General features: G+C 40.7%; 3 protein-coding genes across 3 annotated transcripts in view; 2 read left to right on the forward strand and 1 right to left on the reverse strand.

Moving 5' to 3' along the window:
* The first annotated feature begins 2,157 nt into the window (after window positions 1-2,157).
* Window positions 2,158-6,803, forward strand: LOC140270525 (hepatic sodium/bile acid cotransporter-like). Its single transcript, XM_072365696.1, has 6 exons — window positions 2,158-2,376; window positions 4,308-4,749; window positions 4,875-5,079; window positions 5,495-5,673; window positions 6,003-6,202; window positions 6,330-6,803. The coding sequence occupies exons 2-6, from the start codon at window positions 4,364-4,366 to the stop codon at window positions 6,368-6,370; spliced, it is 1,011 nt and encodes a 336-aa protein (XP_072221797.1). The 5' UTR covers window positions 2,158-2,376; window positions 4,308-4,363; the 3' UTR covers window positions 6,371-6,803.
* Window positions 6,768-13,148, reverse strand: LOC140270523 (sushi domain-containing protein 4-like). Its single transcript, XM_072365694.1, has 11 exons — window positions 12,713-13,148; window positions 12,022-12,163; window positions 11,182-11,373; window positions 10,776-10,967; window positions 10,235-10,426; window positions 9,853-10,047; window positions 9,489-9,680; window positions 8,754-8,948; window positions 8,538-8,670; window positions 8,049-8,437; window positions 6,768-7,965 (listed from the first exon to the last, which is right to left on the reverse strand). The coding sequence occupies exons 2-11, from the start codon at window positions 12,137-12,139 to the stop codon at window positions 7,940-7,942; spliced, it is 1,824 nt and encodes a 607-aa protein (XP_072221795.1). The 5' UTR covers window positions 12,140-12,163; window positions 12,713-13,148; the 3' UTR covers window positions 6,768-7,939.
* fsip1 (fibrous sheath interacting protein 1) overlaps window positions 13,014-18,364 on the forward strand; it is a 30,044-nt gene continuing 24,693 nt past the window's right edge. Inside the window, exons 1-8 of the mRNA XM_072365695.1 lie at window positions 13,014-13,220; window positions 13,305-13,356; window positions 13,440-13,609; window positions 13,734-13,812; window positions 13,915-14,004; window positions 14,532-14,671; window positions 14,854-14,973; window positions 17,519-17,680. Coding sequence (XP_072221796.1) covers window positions 13,059-13,220; window positions 13,305-13,356; window positions 13,440-13,609; window positions 13,734-13,812; window positions 13,915-14,004; window positions 14,532-14,671; window positions 14,854-14,973; window positions 17,519-17,680 — 975 coding nt within the window. The 5' untranslated portion in view covers window positions 13,014-13,058. The remainder of the gene's footprint in view (window positions 13,221-13,304; window positions 13,357-13,439; window positions 13,610-13,733; window positions 13,813-13,914; window positions 14,005-14,531; window positions 14,672-14,853; window positions 14,974-17,518; window positions 17,681-18,364) is intronic.

Here is an 18,364-nt window from a genome sequence, read left to right on the forward strand (position 1 = left end):
CAACTACATTCCCCAACAGCCGACAGACTTGGACACTCCCACAACGGTTATCGCCTACAAGTTGCAAACATAGCAGCTTCAGGACTGTCCGTGTTTCTCTTCTGTAGACCACAACGTTCTTTATGACACGATGGAAAATTAATCATAACTGATAACTTGATTAATCAGGCACCATTAACTTTACCTTGTTGTGAGGTTATACACTCTGACTCTATACAAAATATTTTCTATAAATAACCTTTAATGCAAATTAGATTTTGTTCTACAATAGTGTGACGTTCAAGTGAACATTGTTACATTGTGTGCTGCAACAAAAAGGCTGTTGCACTTCTTCCAACATATGATTATGAGAGCAGATGGCGGCCTAGCTCTCTTCAGCTGCCCTCCCCCACCTACCATCCATAGCTGCTCATTTGCCTCCATGAGACCTTTAAATAGCTTCTGCAGCAAAACATAATATCTTATAAATATACTACAGCACTAATTTTTTATCATAAATTTGAAATGTCTTATTTGTATGCAACTAAACAAAATACATGTTCTCTATCAGTCATTATGTTTCGCACCATTCATTTTCATCCCTTTCTTCACAACAACCTAAACATTAGATTTTCAGAGAAGTCCTTAGGACAGAATGACTCAAATAAACAGATAAGACTAAAATATTACATTTTATCAAACAATACAGATCTGTGAGTGAACTCGCTTTCATTTGTTGATGCAAGTAGCCCATGTTGCACTGCAGCAAACACAGTTATGTTTATGCATTTGGCAGACACTTTTATCCAAATCAACTTACAAATGAGGATATAACATCACAGCTGACATCAAAGCTAACATAGAAGGAAAACCACTAGTTAGGCTCTGTCAGAGGTGACAGGGTTGACAATGTAGAAATAGAATTATATAGGCATAGACATAGAGGGAAGTACATAAAGAGGAAGTGCAGTAGAGGGGGCTGGGAAGTACAGGGTAGAAGATGCTCTCTGAAGAGCTGGGTCTTCAAGAGTTTCTTGAAGATAGATAGGGACGCTTCTCTTCTTGTAGCGCTCGGTAGGTCATTTCACCATCGTGGACCGACATGCCAAACAATTTTAACTGGCCCAAGTCATGATACTAGTGTTTAATGCTTGTCATTTAAATGAAAAGTTCTATGGTAGTGTCATCCATCCACAAAACAGTTTTCTAGCATTCATTTATTAATTTTCTATACCTGCTTATCTTGGGGGTTGACAGGACAGGTCACCAGTCACAGGGCCACACAGAGACAAACAAACCTGAACAAACCACACACGCTCACTCTCACTCCTAAGGACAATTTAGAGTCGCCAATTAACCTAACATGCACGTTTTTGGACAGTGGGAGGAAGCCAGAGTACCTGGAGAGAACCCAGGCATAGATGGGGAGAACATGCAAACTCCCCACAGAAAGGCCCCAGGTGGGGATTGGACCTGGAACCCTCTTGCTGTGAGGTGATGGTGCTAACCACCAGATCACCGTGCAGCCCTGTGGCGAGATTATTGAGTCCATATCATAAGCTAATTTGACTGGGAAAAAAATAGGTTTAGACATTCAACGGTCATTGTAAATGTTAGTAACTTCACTGCTTTTTAAATTTGGCAATTTCACCTGTTTAGATGAGTACCCAAACACTGGTAAGTCTGCCTGTTTGAGCTACTCACTCATCACACTCAGTCACATGCAATTTTCAAGCATCTTAATCATTGCATGATGAACACGTACTACAAATGCCATTTCATTGTTAGTACACAAACCCATGGATATTACCTTTATATGTGAGACAAATGAAGGCATGCAGCTTGTTGTGCAGATCTGGTTCTTCCAAAGGTGACAACTTACTGCTTTACTTATTTATTAAAGCGCCTCAGTCTTCTTGGAACAATACAAGAAGATTTAATGCTTTGGCCAGTTGCATAATATTGATTAAAAGTTTGTTTACACACATTTAATGTGGTCCAATGGATGAGTTGCCCCATTTACAGTGCCAATTAAATTTGTTCCAGAGAATGAACTCCACTGTTGGCAAACTTTCCCACAACGCGGTGAAAAAGGGGAATGGGGGGTGGGGGGGTGGGGGGTGGTTGTCCCTGAATAAGTAGCAGATGACTTCCAGTAAATGCCGTCAGTATTCACAATAAACTGGATTCACAGAAACTGAAGCGAGATATAGGAGGATTCTTTTTCAATGTGTTATTTAGTTGTTGCACGTGTGAAGTTCACTGCAACCCCCTGTTGTCAAGAGACCATGTGACAAATACAAAGAAGAGGGATTAGACACAAGAATGTGAGCCAACATTGAGACAAATGTGAGGGTGAGCGCTGTTTGAAGCAGCAGCTGGTGACTCTAAAGGAAGGTAAGAAAATGCCTTTTGACACATCATCTGATTAAATAAGTGACCGTGTTTCATTGGAAAAAATATAGTTTGTGAGTTTTGATTAAAAAAAAGAAAGCTGGATTTGTGCTGTGCAGCAGCATGATTCTGTGAGTATTTTGATAGTTTTGTTCTGTATCAGGTCACACTGACGATAAAGTGAATATTTTTGCTAAACTTAAACATGAGAAAGAGTAAAGCACTTTTCTTCAGTTTTCTTCATCATCATCAGTCATTTTAGAACATAAGAGGGTTCAAGTGGACATAGCCAATATGATGTTACCTATCTGTTTTTGAGCTGCTGTTTTGAAACCTAAAATTTTGCATCTGGCAGTCGCCAGAAGCAAACATATTTGGACAAGAAGTCACACCCAGAGAGTAATCCTTAATTGGACAAAAAGTTAATATCTATTTGATTATGAAATTATTTTCAGAAGAACTATCTTTGTTGTGATCAGGAGTGAATCCAGGTGATGACCCAGTAATGACTTGTGGGAAAAATGTTTTGCTTGAGTATCTCATGAGAGAAGTTGACTTTTTTTTTAATGATTCCATGGAGCCAGCATGGATTTATACTGGACAGCAAGTGACTTTGTCTGATTTCTTTTTGTACCGTTTATGATTGTTATTTGTTCTGGCTGTATAGGTTTTTGACTATGTATCAATATTGCAAGCAGTTGCAGAAAGAAACGTTGCACCGTATTTTGCCTTCAGGGAATTATTTTTCGGCACATTGTTAACATTTAACATATGTCACAATGTTGCACTTTCCAGCTGAATGGCTGAATAAGCTGAAAGTGAGTTTTGATTAGTTAAAGTGTGACCTTATTTCATTATGCTCTTTTATGGATCAGGCATGTTTAAGACATAAAATGTGAAAGAGCTTAATTGAGAATAACCATAAAGACTCCAATAAAACTTTGAAGTGGCAGTATATTGCAGTTGAAAACACCATGAAAAGATTAGTGTGAAGTAACTAGCAATTTGCCTCCTTATTTTAGATTTCCAGTAAAAACAGAATCTAGGGAGGTTCCCCCCTTTCCTAAAGGGACTTTAGATTTTCACTTAGCTTTTAGCCTTTGTTTAAATAGTGGTTAGGTTAAGAAAGCAAAAGTTGATAGGTTGATTTAAAATGCAGCTTCCTAATCCTGCAGGTTTTTGATAAATACACAGGAACTGGAATTTCCATTCTAAGTTTTCAAGAAGAAAGGAGATTCAAATAGGAACATTTCTGGATAATAAAAAAAAACAGACTGCAGTCTAAAAAAATCCTACCAAGTCTTGCAAGCCGGCAGCATTTTGAATGAACCTGGGATTGCTTTGTGACATAATGAAATCCTCTGTTGTAATGGAGTCCATCAGATCTGAATGGAAACCTTTAATTCAATGAATTACAGGTTATTCTTGAGCATATCGTGAAAAACAATAGTGCTGGAAGCACATTTTTCCTCTTCTGTCGAGGATCCAGAGAGGCAGTTAGTAAGTGAGTTAGAACAGTGGTTCCTCTTGCCAAGGACTAGGAAAAACAAACCAAAGCGTAAATTTTATTCTCTTTAAAGTTGCTGTTGATGCACAATGAGTGAAAATATAGATATAAGTACAGCATTACAAACATTATGTTCACTGTTTCATCCACTAAAGAGTAATCAAACTACACATTAAAATGCTTGTTTAATTTATTCAAGGATTTGACTCCTATGCTCAAGACTTTAATGTGATGTCCAAAGGGATTTTTAGTGTTTTTGTTACTGTGGAAAGACATGGAGACATGGCAAGAATGTTAAGTGGTTCATGTCAGCATTTTGCCAAGTGGGTTTTGTGACTGAACTCTTATCATGCAGTTTCTTTATTTGCATGGAATTGATGGAATAAATTTTTTTTTTCAACATGTATGCATTTTGTTTGTGCGACAGATGAAAGCTACGGGACAGTAAAAAAGAAAAAAAAAGGTGTTGGGAGAACTGCTACAATGAATGTAACAACAGGCCACGTGGAAACAAACATCTATAATGATGGAAACATCTCTGGCAATGGCACCACTGTTATCCTGAACATTTCCAGACCCATGAACACAGCAATTAATATTCTAACCATCGTCATCCTCTTTATCACTATGATTTCCCTCGGCTGTACAATGGAGATATCAAAAATCAAGGCCCATCTCCTCAAGCCAAAAGGAGTAGCCATTGCTCTGCTGGCCCAGTTCTGCATTATGCCCCTCACAGCTTTCTGTCTGGCCAAAATCCTGGAGATGGATCCTTTTAAAGCTGTGACTGTGCTCATCTGTGGCTGCTGTCCCGGGGGAAGCTTATCAAACATTTTCTCCTTGCTAGTGAAGGGGGACATGAACCTCAGGTAAACTCTCATTGATGCACATATTCCTGTTTCCAGTGAACAAGGGCCTTGATGTAAAACCTGTGACACTATTTAAACATGTCTTTTTTGATAATGTTTGTTCCCCTCTTTTTGTATCCTCCTAGTATTGCCATGACAACTTGCTCCGGCATTGCTGCATTGGGTCTCATGCCTTTGCTGCTCTACATTTTCTGTCAAGGCTTCAGTGGTCTGGAAAATGCTGTGCCATACATTGGCATCATCACTGCTCTTGTGTCCACCCTGGTGCCCTGTGCTATTGGCATTCTCATCAATCACTATAAACCAAATTACTCGTCAGCTGTCAAAAAAGTAAGACTTCGGAAATCGAGTGCAGCCGTCACACTTTTCACAGCAGATGTTTTGACATTGCATGGCAGAAAACTGAGACAGCGTGGCAGCCTGAACAATTTAATAAGTTCACATGTGTTTTTAAAACCGTGACGCATTGGAATGTCCTCCATGACTAAGGCCCACTGCCCAGCAAGGTGTTTACCAAAGCTACTCACCACATTGCATGGGACTAATTTGTGGTTCAAACGAAGGAGGTTTGTTCAAGAGAAAGTAATGTGCCTTTCATTACTAACTCAAACCAGATCTTGTTGTTCTCACATGATGTTTGTTGCAGCCAAAAGAAAAAAGAAAAGGAAAGCTTTGAATCTAAGATTCAACTTATACTTAGAGCTGAAGAGCTTGCCCTTATAATAAGTCTTTGCTCTATTGACAGGCTGGTCTCAGCATCCTCATATTGTCCAGCATCATACTCTCTGTCCTGTCAAGCGTTGCTGTCAAAGATGTGCTGTGGATGATCCTCATGCCCGACGTCCTTTCTGTGGCTGCGCTGATGCCTCTGATTGGCTTTATGTTGGGCTATGTCATGTCCGTCATTTGCAGACTCAGTCCACAGTGAGTGAAAACAAATGACGCATACTTCTCTTTTAGTTTTTAAACAAGCAGGTTTATGGCTGTGCCATCGACCATCTCTGCTTGGTGCAAGTGGAAAAGATGCACGCCTCAACATAAAACTGAAATTAAACTTAAAACCACAGATGCACAAAGAAAAATGTTTCCTCATTTCATCTCTTCAACACTAACCACATGCTTATATTTCAACATAACATTGCAGCAGAACACGCCAACATCTTTGTCTCCTCAGTGACTCGCTGACTGCACCAACAAAACAATTATGTTTGAGTGTCAGTACCAGTACATGAAAATGCTTCATCTTTCTTTAGATGCTGCAGGACCATCTCCATGGAGACAGGATGTCAAAACATCCAGCTGTGCACCGCCATTCTTAAGGTGGCCTTTTCTCCACAGGACATTGGACCCATGTTTCTCTTCCCTCTCTTATACATGACATTCCAGTGTGCTGAGGCCATTATCTTGGCCCTGTGCTTCAGATGTTACCAAACGGTCAAGCCACCAGCTGCGGGTAAGTGCAACAGCTGCCTGAGATGGACAGATGACCACACACTGTCATGCAAAACATTTGCAGCTTTTGGTCTTTGGAACCCAGCTTTAACAAAGCAGGAGTTTAATATCAATCTTCTTCCATGCAGATGAAATGATACAACATAATCTTGATGTAAAGAGGACGTGAGACAGCCATGACAGCATCACTGCCTGAGAGGGTTATTGGAGGAACGATTCCTGGATGGAGCCATTTATTGTCAGTCTGTCACCTGCATATGGACCCGTGACACAGACCTTCATTTTGTATTTGCTCGAGCTGACAATGTAAACTACAGCTCGTCCACGTTAAAGTAAAAAATCAATTATCAAAATAAAGACAGTCTATTTTTTGAGATATAAGATATCTATGAGATATATAATTCTCTAGCTGAGGCCACAACTAGCGGTTTCTGATGCATCGATTTCCCCTCTGAAACCCAAGAATTATCCATAATGTCATTAAAAATGTCTGAAAATTGAAATAAGATAAATGGAAGGTCACTGTGAGACGTGAAAAACAGCAGAAGGACCAAAGGCAGTTTGAACACATCAAATAATATTTAATTAAAATGATCCAGTTTATATACAGATTAAACACAACTTCAAACTTTTTACATATATTAAAATACCATCTTAACATAAGAAAAAAAAAATAAAAACCTTAATCCAAAAGTAAACTTATTGGAGAGTCGAATAAAGTGAACACTGACATCACACTAATCTGTACACTTACTATTTTTTGTGACGGATCATCCCAACCACTCTTTACAGCGTCACATATAACGTGCCGACAGCAGAATTAAAACCGAAGCTGGCAGGTGAAAAGAACTACTTTTAAAACGTGTCTGTGAGCTGTGGAGGCAGCAAAAGAAGCCATGGCTGATCAACAGCATTCTGGGCACAAATAAATTACATACACATTTAGATTTCAAACAAGAGTTCCCCAGCAGCCTCAATAAATTAACAAGGTACTATTTTCTGGTGTACAAGTCATGTGTTTGACAAAGCCACACATAGGATCACTAAGCGGTGGAGGCATTTAACCAACTTTCTTTTTTCAAAATGTATTATGTCACATATTGTAGATACCTGTGCATAGAAGTGGAAAGCTAAGGCCTTTGGGGAGGGACGGGGGTGGGGGCGAAGAGGAAAACATGTTTGCAGATATGAAACATGATGAAGGCAGAGGCAATCTTGGGTGGACAAGCGGTCTTATCGTACAAAGTGACATATCAAATGATCTGAGTCATTAATAAATGGTGATTCTAAATCACAAATATCCTTTAAGACAATGTTGTGAATGTTCATAACTTACTAACATAAGACATGGCCTTCATGCATGTTTGTAAATGGGTTCCTTAAGTGATGAGGCGTAAATAAGTCGCGGATGGCGATATTAGTAAGGGTTTGTAGTTTTGCCCATTCAACTTAAACACGCCACTCCTTTTTCTTTTAAAGACACATTCCGTCAAAGCGCCTATTCCTCTGATTCCTTCCACATTTTCAAACTGAGTTTCAGACATTAGACAAACATACATACTGTGGGAATGCCTATAAAATGTAAGCATGTATGTACATGTGAATCTCTCACTCTTCCAAAGGAGAACGAACCTCAGCTTCAGTCGTTAGTCTAATCTGTGTTGAAAATCTCCTGCTCACCGGTACGGGTCAGTAGAAAAGCTGGGTGTCTCTGGTTAGTCCAAAGCTGGGACGTGTTTCAGGCCTCCTTCAGTAGTGGCATATCTGCGGGCATCAGACAAAAGCCTGCGTTATTACAAAGTAAGGATTTTAGATAAGTATGGGTGTTTAAAAAAAAAAAGTTTTACCATCAGAATAGTCCATTTCAGAATCTAAAGACAGGCTTTGTTGGTCGCTGCCTGCAGACGGCCTTCTCCTTGAGGATGAGGTGCCTCCTGCCGCACCTGCATGCTCCAGAACCCAGGTGGAGGAAGAAGGTGACGAGGAAGATGAGGATGGCAGCACGGGGTGGACCACAGTCATCTCTGAATGTTGCTGCTTCAGAGAAGAGGACCTAGAGGGGCCAGCCTCTGGCGCTGTGGCATTCTGACCCTCGGACAACACAATCTGGACTCGAGACTCAGCGCTGAGTGTTGAGGCTCCACTGCTGCTCACAGCCTCCTCGTAGGAGGGCAGCGTCACTTGGACTCCTTCCACTATGATTGACACAGGCTGCCCCGACACCCCCAGATCACGTCTAAGAGTGAAGAGCAAGAAAAAAATCTGAATCTGTGCTCCAGGTTTGTTTGCCTCCATCAACTTTGGCTTCAAAACTAAGATCTGGAAGAAAGACTCACCGATGAAGGGTCTTGAGTTTGGGTTGCACCAGAACAAACAGCACAATCAGGAGCAGGATGAGAGCCACTGAGCTGGCTGTGGATGCAACTATGGACAACGCTGGCATCCCCAAAGGCAAAGTTGGATTGCGATCTGTATAATAATGAAACATTTAACTTGATTATATGCACAAAAACTGATAAATCTTATAGTTCAATTTGTCATTGGCTCCTTACCTTGCTCCATGACGCAGCTCAGCTTCATTTGGCTGTCCCATGACCCATACTGACAGGTGAGATATTTATAGTCTCCCTTCAGAACATAACCTTCTTCACAGAAAAATTCAATCACGGTGCCATGAGAAAGTCTTTGGCATGGGGAGGGGTGGCATGTGTATCCCCCGTTCTCTGGCTGATATGGAGGCTGGCAGACTGTAGAGGGAAAGTTAAAGAAAAAAACTTTCTGGATTTTTGGACCCAAAAATTGACAAATTAAACACAAGTGTCAAGATAATTATTAGAACTTTATATCACCTTGAAAATACATCAATATTCAGAAAACTTGAGTCTCAGCAGGGCTGATAAAAAACTTGCCCTTGTGTCCAACACTGGTATAAGTGTCTTGTTTGGGTGTTGTAAACAGTGAAGCTCCTGTGTGTTGTGTTACCGTCTTTCAGTGAATCGGTCACAAAAAAATTCTCTGTCTGCAGCTACCCACTACGGTGTGGGCAGACTGTTAAAAAATAATGCTTAATTCTACTATCAGGGTTGCAAATTATTGATATCTGACCTCCAGGGGAGAAAAGAGCCCCGATGTGTCTCTAGAGGAGTTTTATATCATTTTGACTGCAATGAAGACTGAATAAAAAAAATAAATCACAATAAAAACCCACATGATTTTAGACCCAAACAAGATACTTTAGTTTGCATATTGATACTAAAGCATAAAGAAGGGCAATGGAGTGTCTTTACCATCATTGCGTATACAGCGAGGAGGTTCAGAGGACCAGTGTTCCAGACCGGTGCAGGTGAGGAAGCTGGGTCCCTCCAACAGGTAACCAGGGTCACAGCTGTACTCAAGGACTGTGCCCACCGGGAACAAGCTCCTGTTCGTGTCTGTCAGATTAGTGGAGCCGTACTGCACCACAGAGGGTCTTATACAACCTTTAAAACGGGGGCAAGTATGAAAAATACTTTAATAACTAGAAGTAACGAGTATAAGGTCTATTCATGCGGCATTTCTTTGAATAAAATGTAAAAAATGAACACGTGTTTAGCGAATAAAAGGGAGTTAACACGTTAATACTTTTATGAATCTCAGTTAATCTAACTTTACCTTGTTCGATGACGCAGCTGACAGGCATTAGGTTGTCCCACTTGCCAAAGTGGCAGGTACGGAACTTATAGTCTCCTTTCAGAATGTAAGCTTCATCGCAGAAATACTGTATCACAGAGCCGTGTGAAAATCGCCTGCACGGGGAGGGATGGCAGGTGTAACCTCCGTTTTCTGGCGTGTAAGGAGGCTGGCAGACTGTCCATGGAAATAAACACAGTAGATTAATGTGTGCAAGCACCAGTGCTGTAGGTAGTGCACCAACGGTTCTGTTATGTCTCATATTTGTGTATTAACTGCTACAACCATGAATGATATTACATTATATATTCATTTTACATCATATATGTGAATCAGCAGAAGTCAGAAAGGAGGTTTTCTTTACCATCACTGCGTACGCAGCGAGGAGGTGAAGATGACCAGTCTCCCACTGAAGTGCAGGTGAGGATGCTGCGTCCTGCTAGCAGGTAACCAGGGTCACAGTTGTACTGTAGTACTGTGCCCACTGGGAACAAGCTCCCGTTGGTCTCTGTCAGATTAGTGGAACCATGCTGCACCATAGTGGGTCTTATACAACCTTAAAAGAGAGACAGTAGTTAAAAATGCTTTTTGTTTCTTTGTAAAGTGCTTTGAGATAACGCTTTGCTGTGAGTTGGTACTGGAGAAATATATACAAATTGAATTCAAATCATTCAAAAGATTATCCATGAAACAAATTAAAAAAAAAGAAGAAAAGAAATGCTTTACAGATAAATGCAAATCCAAGTAAGGCGATACAATTATACTTCAAGGAGGGTTAAATGTGGATGCGAGCTTCAGGAACTGAACTGCATCTTCTTTACAGACTGATTTATCCTCAAAATCCACATTCAGCCAGCATCTTTTCTCTGACAGGTGCACTTTTAACACTTTTAACACTCACAAACCTTTGCTAACACAACTGATCTCCATGGGGCCATCCCACTGTCCGTCCTGACATGTCAGGTAGGGATAGTCTCCACTGAGAGCAAAGCCGTCATTACATAGGAACTCGATAATAGTGCCGTGGGAAAACAGTCGACAGGGGGATGGGTGGCAAGTGTAGCCCCCGTTCTCAGGTTTGGAGAGGGGTAGACATGCTGATGGAGAAAAAAACAAAACAAAACACAACATGCAAAGTGTCAGCCCAGCTTTATAAGTTGCTCATATCCTAGCAAAGCTGCCTAAAAATTGTAACTGTTATAATCTTAAGTGCCTCTTTATTAAGACGTGGTAGGCTTGCTGCTTGCAACACAGTAATTGCTAATTACTTTACAGATCGGACCAAAAATGATGGTGGACAGATTGTCTTACCACCGCTGCGAATACATTGAGGTGGTTCAGATGACCAGCGTCCCAGTGTGGTGCAGGTGAGGATGCTGGGTCCATCTGGCAGGTAACCAGGGTCACAGCTGTACTGCAGCACTGTGCCCACAGGGAACGAGCCCCTGTTGGTCTCTGTGAGGTTTACCCAGCTGTTCTGGACCATGTATGGCCTCACACATCCTGAGGAGGGGGACCAGAAGAGGAGGAAGTTCTGTGAAGCTGCTTAGTTTTTCAGCAGAATCAAAACAACAAATACCTGACGATGCCTCGTTTTAAGAATGTTTATTAATGATTAAGTTTAGTAATCATGAATACTTCTATTATTCATAAAGAACAGTAGCATTGTTGTAAGAGTAATCTGACTCAATAATATGTGTAAAATGATGAATATGGGAAAAAAATGCATTAAGCTTTTATTTGATATTTTACAGCAAAAATGAACGCAGTTGCTAAACTCTAAATTTGCTAAATATTTTTGAAACACAAATTCATTCAAAAACATTTAAATTAAACGCAAACATTGTAATCTAATGGATTAGAGATTATTTACAAATTGCACTCTCTACTTTGTATTTAGTAACTACAACATTTGCCCATTTGCCTACATGGTTATTTCATCAGAGCTGTACTACTACTGCAATTAATTCTACTTGAACAACACAATTATTTATATGGTAATTAATGGCTAATTATAAAGTTATAGATCCTCTTGGTATCAGGATTCTGTAATGTTCACCCATTTGGTCTAATTTGTCACAAAACTGTTTTCATATCACACACGTGAGCCACAAATCTTTTTATTGTGCACCTGTGAGTTCTTTCTCTTACCTAACCCCTGCCCGGTGGACACCACAGTCAGTGTCAGCACCAATAAGAAGGACCGTTTAGTGGTTGAGGTGTGGGTCCAAAAGGCGTTTGAAATTGACTCTATCATTCCATCGCACATCTTCTCCTTCAGAGTCAACTCAACCTAGTACGATTGGAAAATGATACAATTACTGAAGGCATAAACACAGAGTGATGAGAAGACGGTTCCCCGTGGCGTCCATATGCTGACACCTGCCTGGTGCAGGTGCACTGCAGAGCTTGGGCTGCTGCCAGTGAAGTGGGTGTGATTACAGTGCTTCTGTGAAAGAACGGGGGGTGCTAAATAATGACAGTGGTATACATTTGACCAACTGGCGACGATACGAATTTAGTAAATATTTAGTTGTGAAGCAATGGTCAAATGCCTATAATTTAAAATGTAAAACTGTCAATGGTTCCGTCTGACCGGTTACACACCCATTTCAGCAGCTCCTGTGATAACGTTACGGGGACTAAGGCCCAAACAAAAGATAACCAGCACATAACGTTGATGCTAAGAGGTTAGCGTCCAGGCTCCTACCTACAGAAAATGAACACCAGAGAAAGCATATCCTATTTGACTTTTACTGAGAGGCTAAGCTAGGACATCTGCAGTAATCAATATTATTATTCTTAGCTTGCCATCCAGACATTGTAATGCATTATTACGTACCAGCAGAAACACGGCCTTTGAACCTCCCCCGTCACAACGTTACGCTGCAGACATTTGTTAACAATATTCTAGCTACAACGATGGCTTCAAAATTCACCACGAATTTATTTTTTTTTTGTACCAGGTATACAGAGGAAACCGCTGGATACCTCCTAGCAATACCCGTTACGTTAGCTAGTTGATTCAGGCATCAGCTGGGCTGCCTCGATTTCCTACGGTACCCATAGTAACAAAGATCCATAGTTACAACATCCGGGGGTGTTTGCGTCCGTAGTTACCAAACATTAGAAAATAAAACTCAGCGTCAGCGATTTAATTCTTACAACTGTATTATTTTTCGCTAGCTATGGAAATTATTAAAGGTAGTTTAGATGACATATCCCGACCTGCATCGAGTGAGCAGACAGGTAGCCGCGTGTCCAGAGTATCTTTGCTTCATAGTGACGGAGTGTGTCCTGTAGCTCCGTTTGAGCTTGTTGTTTTGACCAACGATGCTGTAAATATCCAGGTAATTAAATGTGATGTGTTGAGATTACAGATCGACTCTAAATGATTTCCACTAACTTCAGAAAACAATCTCCTGTTGATCCAGAGCTGCCCTGGAGAAACAACAATCCAGTCCGCAACCACAGGACCTGACAAAGGTAACTGTTCAGTATTAAGTGCGATAGGATGCTTCAGTTTATATGAACTTACTTCAGTAATACAGAAGCTCTGCTTCTTTCAGATCAGCCTAACATTGCGGTTACTGGGGATGAGAATGGGGATTCCAAGTTACAGAGAGCCTTTAAGGAAATGAGACGACTTGATGAGATACTGAATGCAAAACTCTGCAAGCAAAAAGAAATCCAGCGTCAAAGGAAAGACCTTCAAGCAAAACTCTGGCAAGATCTCCTGGTAGGAACGATCATGTTTATCCACTTCTTGCATTACTAGTTAAATATACTGTTTTTAAATAGATATTAGATCATTTGAATCACTTAGGGTGTGATGCTATGTTGTTTGTGTATTTCTGCCACAGAATGAACCTGAGAGGCGCTCTGAATGTGCTCAGGAAGCTTTGAACACAAAGTTGTTTTTGGCTTTAGAGGCACGCACTGGTATGTACAGTATGTGCATCATATATGGATCAGCAATAGTGTTCAGAAGTCTAGTTCATGTAATCACTGTAAGGCACAAAATTTGTTTTTGTCATCTCAAAGGAGCAGAAGAAGAGGGCGACTTTGTGCCTGTGTTTGAAACGCAAGTTCCTTACTGTGAGCATGACGGGGACGACCAGTGTTTGGAGCAAAGTGAGCTTCTGAAGACAATATGAAATAAAATACACGATCTCACATGTACTGCCAGGGTTGTGCACTTGATGGCACCATAAGCTAAGGGAACTTCTAGCTACTGGTTTCCCATTGCTGTGGGTAGTGCTGCAGTAGATACTGCAGCAGGTTTATGGATATGAATGCCCAAGTTTGTCCATCACGTGACTCATGAAAAATTTCCTGATAAGAATCCTGACACTTTTTGTCATTGATCCCGTCATAGAAGGAAAGCAAATCTCTTATTTTCGATCAAATACAAGCTCGGGAATGGTGAGGTATTCTATGCTTTATTCAGAGACACTAAAATGGATTGAGCTGAAGAACAATCTTCCCAGCCACCATAATATCTTGCAATGTTTTTTTTTATTTTTTATTTTTAAAAAATCTTTCACCCTTTTTCATAGTAATTTTGGCAGCTTCAAACCTCATGGTGATTATTCTGTCTCAGTAAAAATCCACAAATTCCTAATGGTTATTCTGAGTTTTGCGTGTGCCTTTCCTGACAGATGAAAAGAGGCCCGCCAGCTTGACTGAATCATTTGAAGTAAGCTTTGAGGATGTTGGGGACAACCAAGTTAAAGGCAGCCACTGTGGAGCCTCTGAAAGCAAGAATAAACAAAAGGACTTTATCAAGAGAAACATGGAGGTATGTCAAAGTTCGTGTTGTGAAAATTGCATGGCATAAATAAGTGCTGTTTATTTTCCAATTAGGAAAATATTTTCTCTTGTCGTGTCTAACTCAGCTGGCCCCATTAAAAAAAGAATAAAAAAATGCTATGAAAATAATTATTTTCAGTCTCTTTTCCCCAATGTTGTGTCCTACAATAGCTAGCAAGTGGTGAGGAGGGCCAAGTGTTTTTGACCCATGCAGAGAAAGAGCGTCTGGCTGAGCTTCTCAGAGAAATAGATGAAGAGGAAGAGGACTGCGCCAGAGGCACAGGCAACGAGGTAGGCTGACATGAAACTCTAACAGACAACATATGCCGAAGTCTCTCTTATTCATATTCCTTAATACTACCATCTCATGTGTTGAGGTCTTATTGGGGAGAAACACTGCAGAAGAAGACTGCCTCCATTGCTTCTGACACCAATATGTCTCCAGTGTTTAGTCACAGCCTTTTTCACACAGTCTCTGCACCTATAAACGTTTTCTCTCATGAATCTTTTTTTTTTCAAACCCATTGCTCAATTAGCCGGTCTTTGACTCTTCAAACAACCTACAAAGTAGCATTGGTCAAATGTTCATGTTATGGTGAGTGCCTGGTAGCTGAGATGGTCTCTGTGTCGAAGGTTCTTACTCCCCAACGAACTTCAGATTATGAACCAGATGTCAAATGGCATGTGCAGTTCACTTGGAAAGCCTCATGTTACTGACTAAGTTGTGCCCAGAGAAATTCCCTGTGGTACTGGGATTCTGCAAAATTCAGAAGCCAGGATCTTTCATATAGTCATACAATAAGCTAAAGCTGCACTCACAGTGAGGGTGTGCTGATGGGGCTTGAAGTTAGGAGAATGAGACCTTTTGTTTCCCTCTGTGGGTTCATCTGAGACCCTGCCACCTGGAGCAATCCCTGCAAACCCACCTACGCCATCCTAACTTCACATGCTTTTATTTTCACATTTAATCTGCCTTAATAACTCCTTTGGCAGCTGTGAATGCGGTTTGCAGTCAGATGGGCTGAAGCCTGTTTGAAAGCGGGGAAAAAAAAAAAAATACTTACCTTTAACATGCGGTTCCATTTAACTTGACCCCGGCAGCTCTGCATGGGTAGAACAGCTTGCCAGGGTTTTTTAAAAGTCTTGCTGCTCTTTTTATTATGTCTGCCTTGACTTCTTGAACAATACTGCAGTGATTATGATGGCAGATTCAAAACTGAGGGGACTGCAGATGCTCTTGGTTTTTTTATTGGCTGGAAGAAGACTTCATGTTGTTAGGAATGGTCATGATGGAGCTCGAGCACATTATTTATAGCACCAGGACTTTGGCATTGAGGGATCTTCAGTTCTTTGGACTTCACGCAGTTCTTGGCAGAATCCCTTGGGACACATCAACCAAAAGCTGCTGTTTACCCCGCACACTTTTTTTCCCCCCCGAGTTACTGGCTCTCTTCCTAGCAACCTCTGCACTTAGGTGTAGTTGTGGTAACCTGAAACACTAAATCAGTAGCAGTCAGTAATCGCAGAACTGTTTTCAATGTGGGAAAAAAAGAGCTCAGAAAGCATGATTAAAGACATTCTGAGTTGTCCAAATAATGCTGCAGCTGTGTAAATAATTTTCATTATTTTGTCTTGCACAGTACAGCTAGTAGCCAATTATCTTAACTTACTATAAAAGCCTGACTGTTAAATACCCTCTTCAAGAGAATCCAACAAAAAGATTCATTCTGGAGTCACACAAATTATGACACTACAACCAAAACAATCTCCTAAGCTTAGTTTATAGACTGCAAATAGAGGGAAATGCCAGTTTGAGTCCAATTAAAGTTCCTCTAATAAAAATAGCTCACAACATTTTTGATTTATGGCTTTACGTTAAACAAAGACATGAAAGTAACATTTAAGTCATTGTCTAACCTTCTGCTAATAGTAAATAAGTAAATTCTCCAAAATTGCTATTCACACAAATGGAATGGGTAGGATTTTCTATCAGTCAGTTTGTTGGCCCATCCAGATAGCCTTTATTGTCAACTTAATATGACTTGACCATCAGGTGGACAGATTCGGGGGCCAGAGCAGAATGATCAGGGTTCAACTCTTTTCTAAGGCTGTGTTTTATGTCTTGTTCATGGCTATGCATGTCCCATAGTAAACAACGACAGGTTTAAATCATCCTGTGCTTGATAGTTTTATGTTGTATCTTTAAAAAAGTCCAACTTTGTCTTGCAGAAGTTGGAAAACATTTTTGTGAACAGAAAGGCCCGTCTCATGTCTAGAATTGAAATATTCTGCCACATCCAAATAAATCACTGCAGAAGTTGAAACAACCAAATAGATCTACATGTGAAGTAAAAGTCAGTGTCATAAAAAAAATGTTGGGTCTTGTTTTTGCATTTTGGATTTGCATTGTGCTCCACCTTGGTATTAGGCCTCTTTTTTGACAGTGTTCTTCAGGACCTCTTTCCCAGCTGTGTTCTTTGTGTTATGACCTTCTTGGCATGATCGTATTATTACAAGATATTATCTCATCGCTGTGCTGTTATGAGCTCACCATCAACCACTCTCCATAAGTTTTAATATAAGTAGCACTGCTGTAGATAGTTACTGTGAAGACAAAGCAATTGTCAAAGTGTGACACTTGACCTGTCAAGAACTGAAATACTAAGAGCTAAAGGCAGACTGCAACCTCTTCCCTGATTCAGACATCACTGTCATGATATTGCTAACCAAGCAGTAGCTACATGATGTTTATCAGTCATTTGTTTCAGTTGCCACAGAGAAAAGCAGGCTTATACTCAGTGGAGCATGACACATTCTACTTATGCTTTCCTTCCAGGAGGCTTTGAGAGCTGTGTCAGTCCTGACAGGCCAGGGTTACACCCCAGAACCGTCTGAGCTAGAGCAGCTGATCGAGATTGACTCCAAAATTTGCCTTCTCCTTCCGATCGAAGAATTTTACTCTGCGCAGAGCTCATACACAAACTTAAACATGTCTCAGGTATGTATCCAAAAACACTCTTTATGTTTCCAGCTACGGGTTTATGCTGTACAGTGTTCCAGTAACTCCTCAAGAACTGCAATGAGAAAAGTCAGGAAGGTTTCATTCAATTAGATATGGAGAATATCAGTATCAAACTTTTTTCTTTTGATTTAGACTTTTTGGTGATGCTTAACATTGTGTAATTTCTCTCACTCACACTATATTGCCAAAAGTATTCGCTCATCTGCCTTTACACGCATGTGAACTCAAGTGACACCCCATTCTTAATCCATAGGGTTTACTATGACGTTGGCCCATCCTTTGCAGCTATAACAGCTTCAACTCTTCTGGGCAAGCTTTCCACAAGCTTTAGGAGTGTGTTTATGGCAATTTTTGACCATTCTTCCAGAAGTGCATTTGTGAGGTCAGACACTGATGTTGGATGAGAAGGCCTGCCTCTCAGTGGCCGCTCCAATTCATCCCAAAGGTGTTCTATTGGGTTGAGGTCAGGAGTCTGTGCAGGCCAGTCAAGTTCGTCCACACCAAACTGGCTCAGCCATGTCTTTATGGACCTTGCTTTGTGCACTGGTGTGCAGTCGTGTTGGAACAGGAAGGGGAACATCCCCAAACTGTTTCCACAAAGTTGGGAGCATGAAATTGTTCCTTTCACTGGAACTAAGGGGCCAAGCCCAGCTCCTGAAA

This window comes from Leuresthes tenuis, unplaced genomic scaffold (assembly GCF_036924035.1).
Source record: "Leuresthes tenuis unplaced genomic scaffold, fLeuTen1.0.hap1 SCAF_15, whole genome shotgun sequence".
Lineage (NCBI taxonomy): Eukaryota > Metazoa > Chordata > Actinopteri > Atheriniformes > Atherinopsidae > Leuresthes > Leuresthes tenuis.

Bases quoted from the DNA above. Each gene is read 5' to 3' on its own strand.
- LOC140270525 (XM_072365696.1), top strand. From the start codon at position 4,364: ATGAATGTAACAACAGGCCACGTGGAAACAAACATCTATAATGATGGA. The intron at 4,750-4,874 runs GTAAACTCTCAT...GTATCCTCCTAG, and splicing joins AAGGGGGACATGAACCTCAG to TATTGCCATGACAACTTGCT. The intron at 5,674-6,002 runs GTGAGTGAAAAC...ATCTTTCTTTAG, and splicing joins ATTTGCAGACTCAGTCCACA to ATGCTGCAGGACCATCTCCA.
- LOC140270523 (XM_072365694.1), bottom strand. From the start codon at position 12,139: ATGTGCGATGGAATGATAGAGTCAATTTCAAACGCCTTTTGGACCCAC. The intron at 11,374-12,021 runs GTAAGAGAAAGA...CCCCCTCCTCAG, and splicing joins GTCCACCGGGCAGGGGTTAG to GATGTGTGAGGCCATACATG. The intron at 9,681-9,852 runs GTAAAGTTAGAT...CCCGTTTTAAAG, and splicing joins CAGCTGCGTCATCGAACAAG to GTTGTATAAGACCCTCTGTG.